At 36.9% G+C, this 18656-nt stretch overlaps 1 protein-coding gene across 1 annotated transcript; it reads left to right on the forward strand.

The window, feature by feature from the left end:
• The first annotated feature begins 15294 nt into the window (after window positions 1-15294).
• LOC140972194 (putative F-box protein PP2-B2) lies at window positions 15295-17079 on the forward strand. Its single transcript, XM_073434654.1, has 3 exons — window positions 15295-15635; window positions 16455-16567; window positions 16661-17079. The coding sequence occupies exons 1-3, from the start codon at window positions 15333-15335 to the stop codon at window positions 17046-17048; spliced, it is 804 nt and encodes a 267-aa protein (XP_073290755.1). The 5' UTR covers window positions 15295-15332; the 3' UTR covers window positions 17049-17079.
• Window positions 17080-18656: the final 1577 nt, after the last annotated feature.

An 18656-nucleotide genomic window follows, 5' to 3' on the forward strand; every position in this document is an offset into this window, starting at 1 on the left:
GAACTTTCACTAGCGGAATTGTTTTCGTTCTGAGTTGCTTTTCTTTACGATCAAGAATCTGAATCGGTCTTTCAACATAACTCAGAGTGTCATCAAGTTCTGCCTCATCTGGCTGAAGAACATGAGAATCATCAGGGAGATACTTCCGCAACATAGATACATGAAAGACATCATGTATTCATGATAGAGAAGGAGGAAGTGCAAGTCGGTAGGCACGATCACCTATCTTCTGCAGAATCTCATAAGGACCAATGTAACAAGGAGACAACTTTCCTCGTTTGCAAAATCTGACGATGCCTCTGAAAGGAGAAATTTTCAAAAATACTCTATCTTCGGTCTCAAATACCAACGGTCTTCGACGAACATTGGCATATTTAGACTGTCTGTTTTGAGCTGTCTTCATTCTCTTCTGAATCAGCTTCACTTTCTCGGTCATATCTTGGATCATATCAGGTCCAAACTCAGGTACCTCGGAGATATTGTCCCAATAGAGAGGGGATCTGCACTTTTTGCCGTACAATGCTTCAAACGGTGCCATCTCTATACTCGTCTGATAGCTGTTGTTGTACGAAAACTCACAAAGAGGCAAAGAATCTTGCTAATTAGTGCCAAAATCTAGCACTACAGCTCTCAGCATATCCTCTAATGTCTGGATAGTCCTCTCCGACTATCCGTCTGTTTGAGGATGGTATGCAGTACTCAAATGCAGTTTCGTACCTAGAGCTTCTTGCAGACTCTACCAAAAGTGCAAAGTGAATCTAGGATAACGATCTGATACAATCGACTTCGGCATTCCATGCAATCTGACCACTTTTTTGACATAAATCTCTGCCATCTGGTCATATCTGTACGTCATTTTATAAGGAATAAAGCATGCTGATTTGGTCAATCTATCAATAATGACCCAAATCGCATCACAACCTCTGGAGGATCGCGGTAATTGCGTCACAAAATCCATGGAAATGTGGTCCCATTTCCATTCTGGAATAGATAAACTCTGCAGTAGACCTCCTGGTTTCTTCCTTTCTGCTTTCACCTACTGGCAATTCAAACATTTAGACACGAAATCTGTGACATCTGATTTCATCTGTTTCCACCAATACTGTGTCTTCAGATCATTGTACATCTTTTTGCCACCAGGATGAATGTTAAATCGACTACAATGTGCCTCTGGCAAGATTTACTGTTTCAATTCTGACACATCTGGCACCACAATACGAGTATTTACATATAACACATCATCACGAACCTGATATTCTGAGTAATGTCCAGATCTGACCATGGTAATCGAATTCTGAATGTTCTGATCAAGTTTCTGTGCTTCTCTGATTCTGAACATCAACTCGGGTTCAACTTGAATGGCATACAGTCTCAGAGGCTTACAATCTGTTTCAAATACTAATCCAGAAAGACAGCAATATTCAATCAAATTTGAAACACCAATCGTCGATAAGGATAAAGAACATACCTTTCGACTCAGTGCATCAGCTGCTGCATTTGACTTCCATGGGTAGTATTTGATTTCACAATCAAAATCTTTCAGTAAATCAAGCCATCTTCTTTGTCGCATATTCAGTTCTGACTGTGAAAACAGATATTTCAAGCTCTTATGATCATAATAAATCTCAAACTTCTCACCAAATAGATGGTGTCGCCATATCTTCAACGCAAACACATGGCAGCCAATTCAAGATCATGAATCGGATAGCGAGTCTAATGTGGCTTCAACTGTCTCGAAGCATAAGCAGTAACATGGCCTCGCTGCATCAAAACACAACCTAATCCTCTGTGAGAAGCATCACAATATACCACAAAATCACCAATACCTGACGGAATAGTCAACACCGGAGCACTGGTCAATCTCTTCTTCAATTCCAAGAAACTGGATTCACATGCCTCTGACCAAATAAAAGGTGCATTCTTCTGGGTCAGCTGAGTAATAGGTTTAGCAATACTGGAAAAATCTTTGATGAATCGACGGTAATATCCTGCTAAACCCAGAAAGCTGCGTATCTCTAGTACAGACGTCGGTCTCGGCCAACTGATCACGGCCTCGACTTTGCTGGGATCGACAGAAATCCCATCTCCAGATATGATGTGACCCAGAAATATAACTTGTCTCAACCAGAATTCACATTTCGACAGTTTGGCATACAATTTCTCAGCCCTCAGAGTTCTCAAGACAGTTCTCAAATGTTCAGCATGATCAATCATAGTCTTCGAGTAAATTAGAATATCATCAATAAATATAATCACAAATTCATCGAGATATTTCTGGAATATGTGGTTCATCAAACCCATAAATACCGCTGGACCATTTGTTAAACCAAACGGCATGACAATAAACTCATAATGGCCATACCTGGTTCTGAAAGCTGTCTTCGCGATATCAGAATCTCTGACTCTCAGCTGATGATATCCAGATCTCAAATCATTCTTGGAATAAACAGAAGATCCCTGCAACTGATCAAATAAATCATCAATACGAGGCAAAGGATATTTATTCTTTATCGTAGCCTTGTTTAGTTGCCGGTAGTCAATGCAAAGTCTCATTGACCCGTCCTTCTTTCTAACAAACAGTACTGGAGCACCCCAAGGAGAAACACTCGGTCTGATGTACCCCTTGGCCAGTAAATCTTCTAACTGCTCTTTCAACTCTTTCAATTCTATCGGTGCCATTCTGTACGGTGCTCTAGAAATAGGTGTTGTACCAGACACAAGTTCAATGCTGAAGTCTATCTCTCTGACTGGAGGTAAACCAGGAATTTCATCTGGGAAGACGTCAGCAAACTCACATACCACTGGCAAATCTGCCAATGAAGGGATCGATTTCAGTACATCTACTAAATACACAAGGAATCCCTCTGCTCTTTTCTGTAATAATCGAGTCATAGATAATGCAGAGATGGCATTTGAAATAATTTATTAAGTTTTTGGAATTTTAAAGCCTAATTTAATTATTTAGTGATTTTAAGATTTTTAAAACTTTTAAGATTTATCAATTGTGTATTTTAAATTTTTAAAGTGAGTTAGCATTTTTTTAGCCTTTAAACTAGCATTTTTAGTAAGAATTTAATTAGTATTCTTAATTAGCATGTTAATGGTGTAATTAAGCAATTTATTTCCCTAAATTTCACCACCCAACTCATGCACACACTTTTCACACACTACAAATCGATCTCCCACACACACACACAATCACATTTCAGAATTTATTTTTGAGAGCAAGAAAAACTAGGGTTCTCCTAGCAAGAGCCGCCGTCCCTCCCCTTCAGTTTTCCAGCACTTTTACATTGAGTTTTCTTCAAGAAAATCGTGCAACGTTCGTCACGGACCAACCTCGCATCTTTCCCTGCTTCGGAGTCGTCGGTTCGGTAAATTTAAATATCAAAAGGCCTGTATATTCTCTCTTTTTCGCATCGATCTCATCATAGTAATAATTTTGACTTTTATTGTATGATAACCATGTGTATGTTATGTAGAAGTTTGAGCAAATATGGTTGGATCACTTTTGAAACTGTTTTTCGATCTCAAAACACAAATTTGCTGTCTTTTTAATTACTGCGATTTTTTGGCCTATTTTCTGGAAAAACGTTCAACATATGTAACGTAGAAATTTTTAATATCTTCGATTTGATATAAAATTTGAAACATTTGGATAAGAAATGAGTGAGTTATAGTCGTTTTTGTGGGACTGCTCAAACTGCATTTTCTGAAAAAATGTGTTCTTGAAGTTTTATTGTTGCAGGCTTCGTTGGAGATCAACGAGTGATCGCTGCTGCATTTAGGTATATCAGTAATGATGTTGGGATGGTGATTGGTGTTTCGTTTCGTGTCGTTAGGCACTAGAGTGGGTTAGTAGTCATAAAAAAATGGTTTGTTATCAAATGTCGTATCCACGGACTTGGGTTGTGTTGTTTGTGATGTTTAATTGCTTTGGGACGTTTTATAGGCTCGAGTATGTGCCATAGCATCCTAGGATGGATCTCAAGGTGTCGGCTCACGGTCGATATGATCAAGTTAGAAGGAATAAGCCATGAGTATAAGAATTCTCGTTGGTTTACGTTTACAGTGGGTACACGGACTCGTAGCCGGACCCTGACACGGGGTCCGTGCCCTTGTTTCCTTTGAAGTGTCAACATACAGAGCCTATACGGACCCTTAGACGGGCCCAGGCACGGGAACCTCTATTGGAGTTCACTTACAATAATAGGTTTTAAGCATCTATTGGGATGACTCCTTTTGAGGCACTTTATGGAAGAAAATGTAGATCTCCTATTCATTGGGACGAGGTTGGTGAAAGAAGAGAGATTGGTACGGATGTGATTGAAGAGACTACCGAGCTTGTAGTCAAAATTCGAGATAGAATGAAGACTGTGCAAAGGCGACAGAAAATTTATGCCCACAAGAGACGAAGAGACTTAGATTTTGCAGTGGACGATCATGTATTTGTGAAAATAGCACCTATGAAAGGTGTCATGCGGTTTGGCAAGAAAGGCAAGCTTAGTCCAAGATTTATAGGTCCGTTTGAGATTTTGGAGAGAATTGGGACACTAGCCTATAAAGTGGTTTTGCCATCGATGCTTTCTAGAATTCACAATGTGTTCCATATTTCGATGATGCGAAAGTACATGTCAAATCCATCACATGTGCTAAATTATGAACCTCCACAATTGACTCCAAATATGACATATGAAGAAAGACCTGTCCAAATCTTAGGAAAGCAGGAAAGAAGACTCCGGAACAAAGTCATTCTAATGGTCAAGGTCAAGTGACTGAATCACTCGGAACAAGAAGTAATTGGGAAATCGAGAGGGACTTGAGGAGTCGCTACCTGGAGCTATTCGGTAAGTTCTAATTTCGAGGAAGAAATTTTATTTAAGGGAGGGAGGAATCGTAAGGTCCAAAATTAAGACAACGTAATCCATCTGCATACAAATCTAGGAAATATGAAAAATGGCTAATTAAATAATTTTAATTGCTAAATTGATTATGCGACATGTTTATATGATGTTTTAGTAGTTTTTCTACTATCATGCATTAAAATGTATTTTTAAGGATTATTCAAGTTGCGTTCGAGGAACGGAGACCGATGGCTGAAAAATAAAAAAATGTTTTTATTAAATAATTATTTTTAATTATTTAAAATATGGTTAATGCTTTTTCTCATTTTGAAAATAAGGAGTTTTGAGGTGATTTTATACGCCGAGATGTAATTTTTATCGGTGTTGATTTTTCAACAAAAATACGAACGTATTTGCAACCCTAAAATAAATTCACAAATTTTTCTAAACAAAATATTTTAATTAAACACTAATGGGCTAGTTGGGCCTAATTAAGTTTGTTAATAGGCCTAAGCCTTGTTAGTAGATTAATTAAGTATATAATATCTAAATTAAACCCCATAACCCACTCCCCAATTCCATACAAACTCTCCTCTCAAAAAATTCTACACGGCACATACCTAATATTCATCAAGGGAAATTAGAAAGTTTCAAGGGAGATCAAGCCAAGGTCGTTTGTCGTCGTTCTTTGCAATCGTCAAAGAGAATTCGTGCGTTAAATACGCAAAAACATGCCATATTCTTCCCTTCAAACATCTATCACACCATAGTAATTATCTAAGCATATTTTGCAGGAAAACATGGCACACAAGTTGTTAATTTCATAACTATATGCATACATGTTCTAAACTTGTGATTTTTGATTCCAAAATCATGTTTTTATGTTGTTGAACGGGCTTCCATGATTAGGACATGATCAAGCACTGCTTTACACGAGTTTAGAGTCCTAAGAACACACCAAAAACGTTGAACATCAAGAAAGATCAAGCTGGAAACATATTCTGTCATGTGTGTCTTGAGGGCTCGTGGTTGAGAATTAAAGACTTGGCTTGGTCGCGGCTTAGGGCCATGGCTAGCCAGGGTCTGGTATGAGTCAGGGAGAGAATCCTAGCCATGCTAGGACTCGAGGGTCACGGCTGGGCAGGAGTGCTAGCCGAGGGCCATCAAGGGAACGCGTAGGGTTGCGCAGGCATGCAGGGAATAAGGGGCTCGTCTAGGGGGCTCAGGGTTGGGCTAGGGTGACTCCTTGGGGTCTTAGGTGGGTACAAAAGAGGCTGATTCAAGGGCTGGGACGATAGCTATGTCCTAGGCGCGAGTTTGAGGTGTCCATGCCAAGTGGGACTTTCGGCCGCAGCTTGCACTTGGGAGTGTGGCTTCGGTTTCGAGCTACGGGTCAGTTCTGTTGGTTCCTTGGGTCCAGGAGTGTTCCTGGAGGGTTTGTTCAGGGGTCGGCTTGGTGTGGTTCGAGCTTGGCTCGAGGAAAAAGCTAGAGGGATCGAGGGTGGCTTGGAGCGTGACTTAGGGTTTTTGTTCTTGGAAATTAATTCGAAACACAGCTCACGGGAGTTGAGTCGTGGTTCACGAGGGCTAAAATAATATAAAAAGTCTAAGTTTTGAATTTAGGAATTTTATATTAAAGTTTGTTATTTTTCGGGATTAAAACGAATTAAAAACGATTAATTAAACAATAATTAAAAGCCTACTTTTTAATCTAAATAAAATTATTGGAATTTTAATTTAGGCCTAAATAATTATTTGAGACATGTTAGAGTCAATGAAATTAAGAAAAATGTCGAATACATGGGATTTTATGTCTATGGGCAAAATAGTAATTGTACACCCGAAAATTAGTAAACGTCATGGCAGTGTCCCAAATGTTGTTTTATATTCTAATATGATTATTTTAAATGTTTATGAATTTTAAAATATTAAATTATGATTTTTAAATGTTTATGGATTTTTATGATTTAATATTAACATTTAAAAGATATGTTGCATGCTTGGTTTTAAAGAAAAACGATATTATATGCATGTTTTTTTTAAGTGATGAAAATACGAAATGTTAAATGACGTGAAGAGATTGTGACTAATACAATGATATGTTGGAGATTTCGTGAGGGTTAAGGTCCTAGTGGGAGTCCGACGATCGTGTTTCCATGGATGCGAATATGTTAATACGTTGGCCAAAGCTCAGTTGACGGGTGAGAGTGTCGATGATGTCCCCGCCGCCCAGTACTGTGGTTTTATATAGATGGATCCATTGCCCAATACGAATACGAATACGAATCACAATCACGATTTGAATTCAACGAACACGAATATGAATATGAATATGAAAATGTTTATGATGACTATGAATATGAATATGAATATGTTGATATGAAGATTATGAAAAGTTTATGTTTAAAGTTTATGCATTATTATGAAAATGTTATTTTAAGTACAAGTATTTTTCACTGTTGTATGTGATTTGTATACGTATTATGTTGTTTTTAAGATAATGGTGTGTTGAGTCTTTAGACTCACTAAGTGTGATGGATGCAGGTGATATTGATAATTATGATATAGGAGGTCTTGATGGTTGACTTTGCTGGACTGTCAGTGCACATAACCCGAGGACTAGTGCTTCTATTTTTCCGCACTTATGATTTACGTTTATGATTTATGTTAAAGATTTTACGACTTTTTATTTATGTTTTTCAGAGATTTTTGAGAGGTTTATATTATGGGCTACACTTTTAAAATATTTCCTTTTATGTTTGGTAAAAATGTTGGATGATTTTATGTTTTGAATATTTCCTTTGATTTTAAAATATTAGTTGGGGGATTTATTTTAAAATGGTGCCAAAAATATTTTATATTTTTGTATATGAATGTTCGGCCGATATTCATGAGAGTTTTTTTTTAAAAAAATTTTCTAGTACTTCTTAAGCAAAACGAATAGCAGACGTTTCAAGCACCACACAATATTATTTTTGAACGACTCGATAGATATGTGGGTCTCTTGACTTCTACCACTCAGATCACCGACCACTATGTCTCCAATTGAATGGGGTTCAATCTCATTATCAGGAACGGGTCTGCAAGCAGCATGTTTTTTTCAGGTTTGAAAAATATTAGCTTTTAGAGGAAGATTGTGGTGAGGTAGTTAAACTAGGATGGGGTGCTCAAAGTGATTCTAGGTCAGTCTAGAAATGCCTCCTAAATTTCATAAATGCGCTCTGGGACTGGTCTAATGCTTGATTTAAATGCATGCCCAAATAGCTTAAGGAATTGCATACGCAATTATAGAATGTACGAACAAGTTGGAATTGGAGTTCATCTATTGCGCAAATACAGGATCTCGAGACTGAGGTTGAAAAACTTGCCACCCAAAATGAGGTATACTTGGTGCAGCGAAGTCCAGTATCATGGCTGAAGGATGGGGATCGTAACTCCCATTTTTTCCATAACTCTGCATCCATGCTACGGGTACAAAACACTATTAATGGACTAGTCTCATCTCATGGAGATTGGTGCACAAATAGCAATGGAATGGCAGATATTGTTCTTGAATATTTCAGCAACTTGTTCAATTCGGGTAATCCTACCGATGCCTGTCTTTGGCATTGTAATACCAGCTGTGGATGAACATATAAACTCTATTATTTGCACACCGTTCACGGAACTGGAAGTCCGAAGAGCCCTATTTGATATGCACCCAGACAAATCACCAAGTCTAGATGAAATGTCTACGCTCTTTTATAAAAAATTCTGTCATGTTGTAGGTGAGGATGCTACTGCTGTTGTCCTCCATATTCTTAATGATAGGGCTCCTATTGATCGATGGAATGAAACCATTGTCACTTTGATATCGAAATTCGGTGCTCATGAAATACTTTAGACCAATAAGCCTTTGTAACATTTGTTACAAGATAGTGGCATGGGCGCTAACTAATCGTCTAAGGCTGGTTATGTCATGATTGATTGATGAGTTCCAGAGTGATTTTATAACGGGCAGAATGATCACAAATAATATCATTGTAGGTTATGAAACAATACACTGTATGTGTACTAGAAAGTTCGACTGAGTTGGGTATGTGGCGCTTAAACTAGACATGAGTAAAGCGTATGATCGAGTGGAATGGGATTTATTGCAGGCTATGATGATTCAGTTGGGTTTTGCGTCAGAATGGGTTGATAAGATTATGGGGTGTGTGCGGACAGTGAGATATTTTTTCCAGATAAATCAAGAAGTGGTCGGGCTTATCACTCCAAGTCGTGGACTGCGACAGGGTGATCCTCTGTCTCCTTACTTGTTTGTATTATGTGCTCATGGCCTGTCTAGACTTTTCACCGATTATGAGTCTAGAGGGCTGATCCGAGGGGTGATGATTGCTTCAACCTGTCCGATAGTGTCTCACATTTTTTTTGCCGATGACAGCCTTGTTTTCGTTAGGGCTACAATGGAAGACGGGGCTCGAGTAAAAGAATGCTTATATCTCTATGAACGAGCTTTGGGTCGATTGATTAACTACGAAAAGTCGGCACTCTATTTTAGTCCAAATACAAACCCTTTAGTGATGGAGACGAGCAAATCTATTCTCCATGTTCCAGTTGTTCAGAGGCATGATATTTATTTAGGTCTCCCTACCGTATCTGTGCAAAGTAAGCGGCTTCATTTTAAATACCTTGTGGAAAGAGTAGTGAGAAGGTTCCAAGGATGGGAACACAAATATTTCTCTACTGGACGTAAGGAAACTTTAATTAAATCTCTTATTTAGGCTATCCTAACATATGCTATGAACTGTTTCAAAATACCCAGGGCTATGTGTGATGGGATTGAGATGGAATGTGCCAACTTCTAGTCAAGAATGGAAAATGGGAAGCGGAAAATTCACTGGCGGACTTGGGACCTACTTTGCAAGCCTGAAGTGAAGGGTGGGATGGGTTTTCGAAGAATGGAGGATTTTAATCAAGAACTTATTGCGAACAACTTTGGAGATTGATTAGATATCCAAACTCTCTTGCTTCTCGAGTTCTTAAGGGGCGGTACTTCAATCATGGGAGTGTGATGGAGGCGATCTTGGGGAGCAATCCATATTATATTTGGTTATCAATTTTATGGCGTAGAGGAATCCTAGAGAAGGGAATTCTTTGGAGGGTAGGTGATGGTAAGTCAATAAATATCTTTGATGATAAATGGAAACCAAGTATGGATTCGAATATAGGGGCGTTGGTGGCTCCGTCAATGGTGGACACCTTGATAAAGGATGGAGTTTGGGATGTTGATTTCATTATGAATAATTTTAATACATGGATAGCTGGGGAGATTCTCAAGACTCCACTGCCATCAAGGAATTATTGCGATACGAGATTATGGAGATTTGACAAAAAAGGGAAATACTCGGTTCACGACGGTTATCGCCTTCAACAAGGTTTATTTACACAACCAGAAAACTGTTCGCCTATCACTTTGCAAACATGGTGGGAATTTCTTTGGAGTCTCTCCCTTCCGCCGAAGGTTCGTATTTTTTGATGGCATATTTCTCATGATATTATACCTACAAATCTAAACATGCTAAGACACCAAGTCCCGATTCATGGAGCATGCGTGTTGTGATACAATAATCATGACACAACATGCCATTCACTATTCTTTTATGAGCCATCCAATAACATATGGAAGGGTACTGATTTCTATTACATGATGAGATTGGCAAAAGAGAGCAGTACAATTGACTTTTGTGGTTGGATGTGAAATAATCTATCGAAAGGTGAGTTTGAGAAATTTTCTATCCAAACTTGGGCCATTTGGAAAGAGAGAAAAATTCTAATTCATGATAACAGTAGACTCAAGATGGCAGATGATGTCTCTTGGAGATTGACCTTTCTTACAGATTTTCAGAAGGCAAAAGCTCTTGATCACCAAGTTGTTACGGCCCACAGAGAACCTGCAAAGAAGATGTGGGAACAACCAACTACAGGCACCCTCAAACTTAATGTTGATGCATGTATTAATGAAAATTCGAACCGCCACAATATAGGTGGTGTTCTTCGAGATTGTCAAGGGAGATTACTACAGCCATTTGGAAAACAAATTATTCAACCCCTATCTGTTGTTCATGGTGAGTTATTGGCTATTTGGGAAGGTGTTCAGTTAATTTATGAAAAAAATTTCAAGATGTTCAAGTTGCATAAGATTCTGTATTGGCGGTGCAAGCAGTCAAAGCCTTATAGGAAGACCTTGGATATTCCGGCATGTGTGCAACCGATATCAACCTCTTGGCTCATGACCCAGTTATTTTTAACATTGTTTATGAGCCTAGATCGACTAATAGAGTAGCACATAAAGTTGAAAATTTTGCTTCATCATCCCCTTCACCCTTTGTTTGGTTAATTGGTGGATTCCCATTTTGGTTGGTCGAGTTTGTAATGAACGATTTATCTTAATAAAATTACAGACTTACCTTTCAAAAAAAATGTACAAAATAAATATTAAATTATGAAAATTTATTATATTAATATATAATAAATATTTGTTCAAACATATAATATATAAATTTGTAGACAATACTTATTAATTATATATATTTTAAAAAATTTAAAATTTTCGGGTCTATCCGAACCCGATTATTTATTCGGGTCAGATTTCAGCTCCAACCTGATCTGATCTGAACCCGAAAACCCCAAACCCAAACCTGAATTTTTCAGGTTGAAACATGTCAGGTTGGTAGGTCGGGTTCGATTTTGACACCGCTAAGTAGGTTAATTATATTTTTAATTTCAATTTATATTTAACGTATGCTTAAATAAGTTTCTATGTTATGGGTGCGGGAAATATCAACTACTCGTTCTCGGTCCCTTATCTTCACACTCGAACATGCGCTAAAAGTAAAACAAGAGAGAATCGTGAACTCATAGTAAGTGATCTTGAACAAACCCAACGTGAAAAAATGAACCTTCCTAAAGAGATAGACCAACTTCGACAGGATGCTAGACGCTTTGCCTTCTACCATGAGGTAGCCGAAATAAAAGCCCAAGAAGTCCATGACGCCTTAGAGAAAGCCCAAACCATTGTCGAAGCACTCTGTACGACTAATGAGTTGCGTACGGAAGAAAGCAAAGAAGAAATTCAACGACTCAGTGCCACCAACTGAGAGCTGATCAGCAGATGTGATGAAGAAAACGATGAAAAAGAAGGGGGCGAGGCATTCCTGGATCTAATCAGTAATGTGAAAGAAGAAGAAAAAAATAAAACATCCAGTGGTGCGGTATTTCCTTGTGCTTCCCGAAGAGTATCTTAAAAAATGTCGGATCACGAAATGAGAAGTAGAGCCAACCCAACTCTTCACGGCGAGGAGCTTCCGTTTTGTTTGTAAAGAAGAAAGATGACAACATGAATTTGTGCATCGACTACAGATAATTGAAAAAAAAAACACAATTAAGAACAAGTACCCACTGCACAGGATAGACGACTTGTTCAATCACCTGAAGGGAGCTAAGGTATTCTCAAAGCTAGATTTTAGGTCAGGATACCTTCAGTTGAAAATAAACCCAAGAAGATATTCCGAAAACAACATTTCAAATGAGATATGAAAATTATGAATTCTTGGTGATGATTTTCGGGTTGAAGAACGCCCCAACGGCCTTCCTGAACCTCATGAACGAGATGTTTGAACCTTTTCTTGATAAGTTTGTAGTCATGTTAATTGATGATATTCTGGTTTGTTTTCCTAGAGAACTTGAACATGAAGAACACCTTCAGACCATAATCCAGACATTGAAAGAGAAATAACTCTATGTGAAGTTCAAGAAATGTGAATTTTGGCTTAGAGTATTGCCTTCTTGGTCATATCATATCAGAGGGTGGCATGTCCGTGGACCCAAAGAAGTTAGAAGGAATCTTAAAATGGCCAACACTGATGATTGTATCTAAAGTTTGAAGCTTCTTAGGTCTAGCAGGATAAAATTCGTTGAGGGGATTTTTTCTAACTATACTTCTAACTAAACTCACTCCGAAGAATTCTGAATTAGAGTGGAGTAAAAACGTGAGAAGAGTTTTAATACATTGAAACAAAAGCTAACATTAGCCCCAATATTGGTTATACATTCGGGGGGATGGAAATTTCACAATATTTAGTGATTCATCTATCCAGGCTTTGGATGCATGCTCATGCAAGAAGGAAGAGTAATTGCATATACATCAATACAACTAAAACCTATGAACAAAATAACCTTACACAAGACCTCGGGCTTGTAGCAGTTGTCTTTCCACTCAAGATTTGGAGACACTTCCTCTACAGAGAAAAGTGAGAAGTTTTCGCTGATCACCAAAGTCTAAATTATTTGTTTACATGAAGAAGCTTAATATGAGACAAATGAGATGGATGAAACTCTTAAAGGATTATGATATTATCATCAACTACCACCCTATAAAATCCAACAAAGTGGCAAAAACTTTGAGTAGAAAGAATACAAGAAAAAATATTCTATCTTCTTTAATAACACGATCGTGCTTAAAGGAAATGATCGAGGTGAATCAAAACATGGACCCTAGTATGGAAAAATTGAGAAATCAAGTTACAGATGGGAAGGCCCCCGAATTTCGCATTAAGGAAAACATGATTCTTTGGATGAAGAGACGACTATATGTACCTGAAATCAACAATCTATGGAGGAAAGTGATGTTGGAAGCAAACAAATCAAAAATTTCAGTCCATCCTGAAGTACCAAAATGTACAAGGATTTGAAACAAATTTTTGGGTGGAATGACATGAAGAAAGATGTGGCAGAGTTTATCGTATGATGTCTAGAATGCCAACAGGTCAAAGCAAAGTATCAACATCTCAGAGAACTCTTACAACCACTAAATATTCCGGAATGGAAGTTGGAGCTCAAACTGATGGACTTCATGGTCGGGTTACGCAGAGACCGCCAAGTCTACATGTAATATGGGTGATAGTGGATAGGTCAACTAAATATGCCCATTTCCTGCATGTACGCATGAAATACACACTACAAAAAAAAAAAAGCAAAAGACAACGGTTTGGTCAAATAAAACCGTTGTTAAAGGTCCTATGGTTAAAGGCTTCGCTCGAAGACAACGGTTTGAAGTGTTGTCGTAGCTATAATTTGCGACGGTTTTTGACGACGATTTATGAAAAACTGTCGCTAAAATTAGCAACGATAGTAATTTCATAAACCCTCTCTATTAGCGATAGTTAAACAAACACTATCGTTATTAGCGACGGTTTTTATAATCGTCGCTATTAGAGACGGTTATTTATTAAACCGTCGCTAATTTGAAATTTACGACAATTTTGTTTATAACCGTCGCTAATTTCAAAATTGCGACGGTTCTGCTTAAACCCGTCGCTAATTTGGTAAACAACTGTCGCTAAATTTAGCGACGGATTTGCAAAATCGTCGCAAAATTTAATATTAACTTGTCTTTTGCCATATATAAACAATAAGAAAAGACAACGGTTTACAAAAACCATTGTCGTAGAACTAAAAAAACCAGTTGAAAGACAACGGTTTAAACAAACCGTTGTCTTTGACCCTTTACAAAACACATATAGACAACAGTTTTTAAAAACCGTTGTTGTAGCCTTAAAACAAACGCTCATAGACAACGGTTTTTAAAAACCGTTGTCGTAGATATATCAAAGACAACGGTTTTAAAGAGATTGTTGTCTATGAGCGGATTTTTTTAGCCTAAGACAACGGTTTTTGTTAAAACTGTTGTTAAAAGTAAAAACACAGCGGTTTTAATAAAAATCATTGTCTTTGATGTGTTGTTCAATGTGTATTTTCTTGTAGTGATAGTCTCGAAAAACTAGCAACCCTATAAATGGAAAACATATTAAAAATATATGGCGTGCGAGTTAGCATTATGTCCGACAGAGATTCAAGATTCGCATCAAGATATCAAAAAATCTTTGTAAGAGAAATGAGCGTGAAGGTGACACTTAGCACTAACTATCATCCTTAGATAGACGGTCAACATAAAAGGACCATCCAAACATTGGAAGATATATTGAGAGCTTGTGCACTAGATTTATGTACTAATTGGAACGAATGTAAATGGAGTCGAAATGCCGATAACTTATTAAAAATTAGATCTCCTGTGAGAAGATTTCACAGGTCTATATTTGTGAGATGGGTCGATTCAATCTATACATTTAGTAAAATAATACTTTAATTTTGACAAAAAAAGTAATAATTTTTCACGGACCAGGTCAGATTGGAGATTTGTCTCACAAAATTGACTGTAGAAATTTTTGTATTTTATCTATAACTTCATCCCAATAAATAATTTTTTTTATTTTTATCTATATTTTTGAATTTTAAATGATCATATCATCCATAATAAAAAAATTATATCTAAATTTTTTATAAAAAATTTATTTAAAACAATATATTTAATATTTAAAGCAAAGGAATACTAGTATTCTAGCATCTCGTATAGTGCTGCTGTAACAAAGCAAACAAGCATTTCAAAAAATGGATCCAAAAATGGGAGTAAAGAGTTGCGGTGATATCAATGACCTGCCGCAAGATTGCTTAGCGAACGTATTATCTTTCACGACTCCGGAGGACGCTTGCCGCTTGTCTGCTGTCGCCTCTACATTCCGGTCGGCTGCCGAATCCGACAGCCTTTGGGAGCTCTTCTTGCCCTCCGATTATCGGGACATCATTTCCCGTTCGATCGACGGCTCTGAATCGTTGCTGCACGAATTTCAGTCTAAAAAGGATCTTTATCTTCGTCTATCTGATCATCCAATCCTCATAGACTCTGGCCACAAGGTAATTTTAAGTTTCTGATTTGGTTTCTCCAATTCTTCTGTTTTTTTTTTGTTTTTGTGGATTAAGTGGAGTTTTTAACCATGATGATCGTGTGTTTGGAAGTATTCCTTATAAGCCCAATCCATTTGATCATATCTGGAATGAGTCTCTATAAATGTTTTAAAAAATCAATATTCCTGAAAAACAGGCAGTTCCTAATTTGGGCGTAAGTCTAACTTTTGGTTACCGAATGCTTAAAAAATACTAAATTATGAGAAAAATAAAAAGGATTTGAAAATGAAATTCTCAAAGACGATCTATCGTCCACACCAAGTTTAGTAATTTTTTTTTGACGTAAGAACTTACACTCATTATCAACGGATGTATGTGAGATAAAATTTTAGCTAACGTAATATCTTACAAATCATGATAGTTTTGGCCTAAAGATACGAGACATTTATGTTTTAGTGGCACCCAACATATATAAATGTCTATTCTTGTATCGGGTAAAGGTTGTTAACATTTGGAAGGTTTGTCATAAAATACTAACGCCGACCACAGAAATGCCTGCGGAAAGTCCATATGCGCGCTGCGGAAAGCCATTTTTGTTGTAGTGAAGGTATTGTGAAATGCTGGGAAGTCATTAATAAAGACACTTACAAATGCTTTCTTTTTTTGGTAATAAGGGCACTCTTAATTGTTTTCAGTAGTAGTTATTAGCTTTTTCAGGAAGTTTTTTTTTGTACTGTTTGTGTCTTTACAAGTCGAATACCAAATTGAAAATATTATAATGGCTATTGTTCCAGTCATGCTACATTAGTGCAAATGGTATACATGCAGAGCTTTAATTTAGAGAAAGGGAGTGGGAAAAAATGCTACATGCTGGCTCCAAGAGACCTCTTTATCAATTGGGTATCTCAACGTTGGAAATGGATAACTCATCCAGATTCAAGGTAATAAAATCCTCCCTCGCAAATTATGGCAACTCGAACAGTTCTTTTATTGATATTTATGCTAATTCTACGTTTCTCATTGATTGATTTTAGGTTCTCGGAAGTGGCAGAACTTACGGTCGTTTCTTGGTTTGGAATTCGTGGCTGTATAAAAACCGAAATGCTGTCTTTTGACACAGACTATGCAGCTTACCTTGTGTTCACGACTAATTCCACAGCGTTCGGATTTGACGATGTACCTGCCGAAGCTTATGTTGGAATCAAGGGCTTTGAAATGAAAAAACGTTCAGTTTATTTGAAAGGGGATACCGAGTTCTTGACGCGGAGAGAGGACGGGTGGATGGAAGTTGAGTTGGGAGAGTGTTTTGTGAAGGGAGGAGAAGATGTTATAGTGATGACTTTGTTGGAGGTGAAGAGACTCAATCAGAAGAGGGGTCTCGTTATCCAAGGGATTGAGATTAGACCCAAGAAATGTACCTAAACTAAGTTTGAAAAGTTGTACATATTTTTTATGTGAGTTTTTTATTTTTGCAATTTTGGTCTTCTATGATATCAAACTTCTGTTTTAGTATTTTGTCTTCTTATTTTTGGCAAATTTAATCTTTATTAAATTGAGAGTGGTGATGCAATGCTACATATGTCAACGTCGCGTTAGCTCTGTATTGGTGTCTTTTCAATGTCATGTCAGAAAAATGATAACAATTGTCCAAAAACCAAATATAACATAGTAAGACTGAAATTCAATGACATAAATAACTAAAAATCCAAATAGACAAACATACAAGATTAAAAAATACAATTTTACAATTAAGTTTCGTATGATATTAATTTCCTTCCTACAAATTCATGTCTAAAGCCTACTTGATAATGTTTGTCGAAACGAAATGTGTCTTGTCTTGCAAGACACAAATTTATCTCATAAATTCTTTTCTTTTTTGATAAGATTTTGAATAAGAATAGTCTTTCTAGAATATTGAGTTTCTTAAACTCTAGATTTGATCCTTAGTATTTAGAAGAATTTGTTTCCTAATGAAAGACTACTTTCCNTATATATATATATATATATATATATATATCGAAGAACAACTACGGTACAAGAGTCGAAATTGCCAAAGAAGCGAGAAGAGGAATATAAGAAAGAATTTTCTGAAGAACTCGCAAAAACGAAGCATTGCTGTTTCAGTGTGTTGCCGTGACGTGTTGGAGGCATTTGAAGAGAACACTAATACAAAGTGTTGATTGAAAAATTATTTTGTTACTCTGAATTTCAAACAACACATATTTGCGTTCTTGTGTTTTGATTATTTTTGTTATTAATATTTTAAGATGCAATTTACTTTGTTGACTTGTTAAGTAAGATAGTTTTTTGTTCCTTCACTAGTAGTAGTTTTGTAAACTCGATTTCTTTTCTATTAATTAATTATTTTGTCATGGGTCATTGCACAAGTGTGCATAAATGTCTTTGTGTTATTTTAATTATTTGTATATTATATTATTCCACTGCATGTCGTCACGATGTATTACAACATCTGAGACAACAACACACAATTATTATCGTTCATGTTAAACAAAATACTTTCAATTGGAATCAAAACCAACTCTTGGCATTATGAAGTGAGATTTTGGTTATTTTTGTTTAACATGTAAAATTCAATTGACGTGTCACTTGCCAACGCCGCACTATGACCACCTCTCTTGGATAGATCCAACTACGCTATTTGGAAAGTCAAAATATGATTTTATATCAAGTTCATATATGAAAGAGCATGACAACGTTTTGTCAACGGTTGGATTCCATCAAAAAGATTTGATGAAGATGGTGATAGTCCGATCAAATCAGAATGTGATTCAAAAATGATGAAGTCCGAATTCAAACACATTGAATGACATCTTCACATAAGTGGATATAAACATGTTCAACCTAATTACCAACTGTGTTTTTGCCATGGATGCATGGGAAATCTTTCAAAAATATTGTGAAGGATCTGAAAGTGTACGGAAAACAAAGTTAAGAATGATAACCTCTAAATTTGAAAGTTTGAGGATGGAAGAAACTGAGACAATCATCAAGTATGATCTCCACTTGAGA

The sequence above is a fragment of the Primulina huaijiensis genome, chromosome 3 (assembly GCF_012295235.1).
Source record: "Primulina huaijiensis isolate GDHJ02 chromosome 3, ASM1229523v2, whole genome shotgun sequence".
NCBI lineage: Eukaryota > Viridiplantae > Streptophyta > Magnoliopsida > Lamiales > Gesneriaceae > Primulina > Primulina huaijiensis.

What these genes read in the sequence shown, in the direction of transcription:
- LOC140972194 (XM_073434654.1), top strand. Translation starts at nt 15,333, where the DNA reads ATGGATCCAAAAATGGGAGTAAAGAGTTGCGGTGATATCAATGACCTG. An exon ending in TCATAGACTCTGGCCACAAG is followed by an intron (nt 15,636 to 16,454) that starts GTAATTTTAAGT and finishes GTATACATGCAG; the next exon opens with AGCTTTAATTTAGAGAAAGG. An exon ending in ATAACTCATCCAGATTCAAG is followed by an intron (nt 16,568 to 16,660) that starts GTAATAAAATCC and finishes GATTGATTTTAG; the next exon opens with GTTCTCGGAAGTGGCAGAAC.